The sequence below is a fragment of the Sesamum indicum genome, linkage group LG6 (genome assembly GCF_000512975.1).
Source record: "Sesamum indicum cultivar Zhongzhi No. 13 linkage group LG6, S_indicum_v1.0, whole genome shotgun sequence".
NCBI classification, from domain to species: Eukaryota; Viridiplantae; Streptophyta; class Magnoliopsida; order Lamiales; family Pedaliaceae; genus Sesamum; species Sesamum indicum.
This window is the reverse complement of record NC_026150.1, coordinates 17,692,916-17,699,364: the sequence shown is the minus strand read 5'-3', so window position 1 is coordinate 17,699,364 and position 6,449 is coordinate 17,692,916. Positions and strand designations below refer to the sequence as shown.

The 6,449-nt window shown below is 36.8% G+C and overlaps 2 protein-coding genes across 2 annotated transcripts in view; both read right to left on the bottom strand.

Moving 5' to 3' along the window:
• LOC105164826 (3-ketoacyl-CoA synthase 11) lies at positions 57-2,473 on the bottom strand. Its single transcript, XM_011083612.2, has 3 exons — positions 2,282-2,473; positions 2,022-2,090; positions 57-1,775 (listed from the first exon to the last, which is right to left on the bottom strand). The coding sequence occupies exon 3, from the start codon at positions 1,746-1,748 to the stop codon at positions 213-215; it is 1,536 nt and encodes a 511-aa protein (XP_011081914.1). The 5' UTR covers positions 1,749-1,775; positions 2,022-2,090; positions 2,282-2,473; the 3' UTR covers positions 57-212.
• Positions 4,678-6,449, bottom strand: part of LOC105165069 (carbon catabolite repressor protein 4 homolog 6) — a gene marked incomplete in the record, with an annotated part of 8,150 nt that continues 6,378 nt past the window's right edge. Inside the window, 3 exon segments of the mRNA XM_020694223.1 lie at positions 4,678-5,147; positions 5,848-5,932; positions 6,411-6,449. Of these exon segments, the coding sequence (XP_020549882.1) occupies positions 5,067-5,147; positions 5,848-5,932; positions 6,411-6,449 (205 nt within the window).

Sequence of the window (6,449 nt, the reverse complement as noted above, 5' to 3'; positions counted from 1 at the left end):
TGGAAGGTCAACTACAAACTAGACACTTCAATGGCAATTCCTAGCACCTAACACAACGCGTTCTTCTCCTACAACCTTTGCATGGCAGCAGCATAGTCCACCGGTAGGCCAAGTGCAAAACAAATGGAAAGAGAAAAACAAAAGCTAACTGCAATTTAACCACTAGTTCCATCCCAAACTGCACATTCCACCAGATGCAAAAGGCTCAAGTATCAGATGGCTGAGACCTTAGGAACCTCCACAGGAAATTGGTGAATTTCATCCATCCATGGGTTCTTCTCCTTTGCTGGATTTATAGTCCTTAGAGCTTTCCAAACAGCGCTGTTACATTTGAAACCAGATCCAAAAGCTATCTGCCAGGTCCTGTCTCCCCTTTTAATCCTTCCTTTGGCTTCCGAATATGCCAATTCGTACCAGAGAGAGCTGCTTGAGGTGTTGCCGAATCGATAGAGAGTCATCCTTGAAGGCTCCATGTGCCAGTCAGAGAGTTGGAGGTTTTTCTCTAATTCATCCAGCACAGCCCTTCCACCAGCGTGGATGCAGAAATGTTCAAAAGCCAATTTGAAATCAGGTATGTAAGGCTTTAGCTTCATCTTGAACAGCTTTTTCCCCACCAGGGTGGCAAAGAAAAGCAACTGTTCAGACATGGGCAGCACAAGAGGACCCAAAGTTGTAATATTGGTCTTCAAGGCATCACCAGCAACGGCCATCAAGTCCTTTGACAAAGCAACTCCAATTTTCCCTTTGGAATCCTCCATTTGGGTGACACAAGAGAAACATTTATCGTCCGAACCCTTGTGGGTTCTAACAGTATGGACCAATCGGTACTTGGATCTCCAGTAGTCAGATCGTTTATTTGACAGCAAAATGGCAGCACCTCCCATACGGAAGAGACAGTTTGAAACAAGCATGGATCTCTCATTCCCAAAATACCAATTCAGAGTAATATTCTCCATGCTGATTACCAGAGCATAAGTATTGGGATGTACCTGTAGAAGATCTTTGGCAAGATCAATTGATATTAAACCAGCACTACAACCCATCCCACCTAGATTGTAACTAATTATGTTTCCCCTGAGTTTGTAATGGTTAATAACCATAGCAGATAAAGAAGGTGTGGGATTGAAAAGACTGCAATTGACAATCAAAATCCCAATGTCCTTCGGCTTTAGAGAGGTTTTGGCAAGCAGTTCATCAATTGCACCAAACATCACAGTCTCAGCCTCTTTTCTTGCTTCCGCCATACAGGGATTTGGTGGAACCCGCAGCACAGCCTCAGGGAGATAAGTAGACTCACCAAGGCCTGACCTCTCAAGAATTTTCCTCTGGAACTCGAGATTTTCTTCAGTAAACGTCCCAGTCAACCGTGATCTCTCCATGAAAATCTGCCTTGTGCATTTCCTATCATCATTGGGCTTATAACACGAGAAGTTCACGAGGTACACGGGGCGAGGACGGGTGAGGAAATAGACAGTCGATAAAAAGACCAAGAGGGCCGAGCAAACTATCACTGATATGAGATTGAATCTAAGATGGTCCCAGAGAACATAAAGGTCTTGGAGAGAAAATGTGGACACTTGGGCTGCAATCACCACAACTAGAGGCGACAAAAACAGGTACATCCCATGGGTTATGAGGTAATGATAACCAAGCTTCACATACTTCAACTTTACAGATTGTTTGAAATCAGGGAGCTTCCGAGACGAAGAGGGTGGAATCAAGGGTGTGCTTGCTGTCGTCTCACTCATTTTTTCACTAATTAAATCCTCGACCCTCTGGAACAAGAGAAGAAATTCAACGGGATCAGGAAAGGTCATATATTCAAGATCTCCAAATTAATATAGCTATATTACAAAAAGGGGCATCATATATAATTGCAACTACGATGAAAAAATTTAAATCCTTAGAACTGGAACCTTTCCCGGATCTAAAGAGCCCTACACCAAAAAATTGGAAGAAAAAATTCCAGATTTCATATCTAGATGCATAATCAAAATCCAATCTACATCCAAAGAACATACCTTTCCACACACTCTCTCTATTAAAGAAGCTTGTAATGCAGCTCCAAAATTCAAAATCTCAGAAAATCCCTGCAAAATCAGAGACCCATTTTCACAAAAATCAACAAAGACACAAATGATGGCCAAAGATTTCAACTTTTATCATTAGAATTTGTCTTTACCACAATAAACACAATTTTTTTTAAAAGAAAAATAATAGAACAAAAAAACCCAGAACTGATTATTGCAAGACATGCCTAAAAGATAGACAGATCGTATACCTAATACTTTTCTCATCCACGGCAAAGAATTTCCCTGAGAAAACTATGTGTGAGTGTGTAGAGAGAGAGAGAGAGAGAGAGTTGTGTTCTGGGAAGAAGAAGAGAGTATAGAGGAGGTGTTTGGGTCAATAATATTCACCAAAGGCTGCGAGTGGCGACAATGTGAAGACGTGATTTGAATGCAGCATGTTCTTTAGTTTGTGTTGTATGCGTTGATGAGTTGTATTTTTCCTAATCTACATTCTTATTTCATGTACAAATTCTCTCTGCTTTTATTATATATATATATTTTTTAAAAAAACTAAATTATATATAAATTATTTATTATAAAAAATAAATATTCCATAAATTAATGATCATCTAATAAATAATAAGGAATTTTTACTAAATGATTATTAACTTCAATAAAGTAATTATAATTTTTAAAATAATAAAAAAATTTAAAATTTGCGTCGTAATTTATCCTAAAATCTATTTAACATTTGTCTTGCTATACAATATCGGGTGACAAAAATACAAATTGGCACCCAGAATTATTGAGGGAGTGTTTGGTGGTTTGAATACGCAAAGAGGGTTGTAGAAATCACAAAGAAAGAAAAGTGGGATAAGGAATATGAGATAAGTGGAATGAGAATCAAATTCTGATAAAAAGCTCCATTTTTGTTGATAGTGGGATAAGAATTTGTGATATTTAGGAGGAAGGTAGGGTATATTTAGTTCAAAAGCTTTTGGGGTCTTAATTGTAGATGCAATCGGAGTAATTCTAATATTTGTCTGGAATTAGGTTAAACTAATGCAGAATCAATCCAAGCCGATGGCATTAGGTTAGGATAGGAACAGTGCAATTTTGGCATCAAGGTGCAGAGTGTTGGTGGAGTCGGTATTGCAGTGTTTGCATTGGATTAAAGCTATTATGGATATGGAGTATAGTTTTATAAGGACTTGGATACTTCGATACTTATCTTTTTGATTAAGATTCTTCTAATATCATATCAATGAGTCTTTGTTTTTACAATCGATAGACAAAAAATACGGTGGAGATATCCGATTTAAATTTTTTTTGATGCGGCACAATAATTCCTTGTCCTTGTGTAAATTAACTTGAATCATAATTATGCTTAAAAGGCGACTTATCATTATATTTCCACCGAAATGATAGTTAAATTAAAGTTTCTCATTATATTTACAAGTCCTGTTGGTACTATTACTACAATTATTTTGGGAAGAGTTTTCTTGATTCCATCCTATGAAATAATATATTATTGTTTTTTATCAAATCATACATTTTTTGCTATTCAAAACATTACATGTTATAAAAGGAATTGCAAACTTCGAATATCAAATGTACAAGTTAAGAGTTGTGGTCTGAACCACCTGACTTTGGATCCCCAAAGATTTGCAAGTCGTCTGTTGTTTTTACTTTCTTTTATCTTTTTTTCCTTATTGTTTTTCTTCTAGAAGGGATAATAATATTTATATTGACTTATCTATAATCCGTTTACACAAGTTATTTATAATTTTTTGCATAATTATAAAAACTACTCTTGGCTATCAAAATGCAAAAATTAGTTTGTGTAACGATGCTGACATCTCTAAGGGGTGTATGTGTAACTTTTCCAAAAAAAAAAAAAAAAGATGATATTGATATTGTTGATTGATATACGGTGTCATCATTCAAAATGTATGAATAATTTACATAAATATATTATAGATTAAGAGGTGTACTATAATTATGAATTCAAATTTGAATTCCATTATTCTAAAACAGAAAAGAAAGTGAAAGTGGGGTGGAGAGGAAGCAATAATTGGGTTTGAAAAGTCAAGGGGCCGGCAACGCGTACAACTAAAATCGTTTGAAAGTCAAATAGGTCGTGTTCCCGCATGAAGGAAAATGGTAATCTCCCCTGATCTAAGTTGTAAATACCATTTCAAATTATTGAAATAATAACCCATTGTCTAAAGTATAAATATTTTATTTAATCCTTTTAGGTTCAAGAAAATGTGCAAATTGAGCGGAAACAAATTCAAGAGTTTTTTCGTGAACACAAAGAATAGTGATATCAACAGTGAAATAACGCAATGTAACAAGAAACAACAGCTGTATGTACGATGAGAAAAGCGTGGTGGACTTGGTCTTCTGTATTTTTTTCCAAAAAGCGACACATCTCGTCTCGAGTAAACGACAACGCTTGGAACACAGACGGGCAGTCACGTGGAGGGCTGCTCCTCTTCTCTCACTTCTCATATTCAGTAACAAAGGAATTATTCCATGACTTGTCTAACAATTACTTAAAATGTGGTCACATGGCGGACTCCCTCCACGTGCTACTGCCTCATAAATTATCCATATTTCAGGTGTGTTTCAATAAAAGAAGGGCTGGAGAAAGGGAGACATATTGCATTCAAGCTGATGAAATATTTCGTATGATCATATCATGTGAATGAATACTGATGATCACAGGCTGTCCAGATTCCAGCCAGTAGTCGTCCAGGACATCTCCACTTAATTTACAACTCAAGAAAACGATGTTTCCGGGCCCCGGGGTGGCAACATCAACCACCATTCATCATGGATCATGGATGCAAGTTCAACTATACTAATTGCTACGATTACAACTGTCGATCGCTGTAGACCAATGATGATCTAGTATTGAAACTGGGCTCATAAGAAAAATAGTCCAGCAAGCTCTGATGTTTGGAGGGAGCCTGGGATTTTCGCTCCTGCTCCAGAGCACTCCGGTTGCTCGGTGAACGGCAAAGGTGAAATAAACAAGACTGTCAAGTATCATTGGCTGGGTTTCTCGGAGGAAATGTCTTTAGTGAACGCAAATTCCGAAACCAATGCAATATGATCACTTCCCCATTTCTGAAAAATAAAAGCCCAACAAGAAACATTATATAACATGAGGAGTGAAACAGTATTGAACCATGTATAGAATGGAATTTAGGACTCTTTCTGAAGATATTAAGATGCTGTTTGACCAAAATTCACCCAAAAGCATGTAGAAAAACAATGCCTTTTTATCAAGCTGAAAATGCTGCAAGCTGATAACCGACAAGTATTACTTGAAAAAAGAGTTTCAGTTTTGCGAATAGCACAAGATAGTTGACTCACAGTTTTGTGAATAGCACAAGATAGTGACTCGATGAAATCGATATTTGCTCTTCTCAAATATTTAAATTCTTGTAAAAAAGGGAGCTCACAGAATAAGAAACAACAGATCATCTAGCAGGTGCTTTTCATTTCATTGCTATTATGACTCAGTTGGGGACATATTCACTACGGTTTGTGAGCACTGATATCCCCAAAGTTCTCATAATAAACTTCTTATTCAACTTGGTAACTTTTCTTTCAAAATCTAACCACCATCTTCACGTTTGATGTGTGCTTTCAGCTCGTACATGATTAAGGAGATCAATCTACTTCACATGGTTCTCACTTTTCAAGAAATTCATCTACGTTATGATTCTTATGAAGTATATTAATCATGAACTAACTTTGCTAACTCAGAGAAATTATGATATAGTGATCTAACATAATTTACTCGAAATTTTAGACATTACACCTTTGTAGGAAATCCCCGAGTTTGCTGCATAACATGCTTGGGAATTGGAGCAAGAACCTTGGCAGTTTGCAGCCCTTCAGAATGCCTGGACAGAAGAGATTATATTTAACTGTTTCAGCTCAATTAAATAGTTTTCCAAATGAAAATAAATATTATTATGCACATGCATCGAGTCAGAAATACTTTAAAAGCAATATTTCTGAAGAGCAAGTGTTTATGATTTTATCATCAGTGTAGCAGCAGAACTAAGAGAAAAAAATAGCTGGGACATCTTTACATGCTACGATATGATAGCTGTGGAGCCTGCTAGAAAGCCAATGGATGAAATGATCACATGTAGATTATAAATGCAAGGATAGATTATATGAACATTGGAAGAGAGGATCATGCATCCTAGAATACATAATCTCAACCTTCAGCTTCATCCACCATATAGACTATTAACCATATGTGGAATAAATCTTAGGAAACATAACGCCCACAGGCCTGCTGCTGCCCCAATTCGTCCAGAGAGAAGAAATACATCTGATAGATGATAATATTGAAAGAGGAATATGACTGACCATATGTAATCAACTGTGCCTGAGAAACGCCTGTGGTAG

What these genes read in the sequence shown, in the direction of transcription:
- LOC105164826 (XM_011083612.2), bottom strand. Translation starts at nt 1,748, where the DNA reads ATGAGTGAGACGACAGCAAGCACACCCTTGATTCCACCCTCTTCGTCT.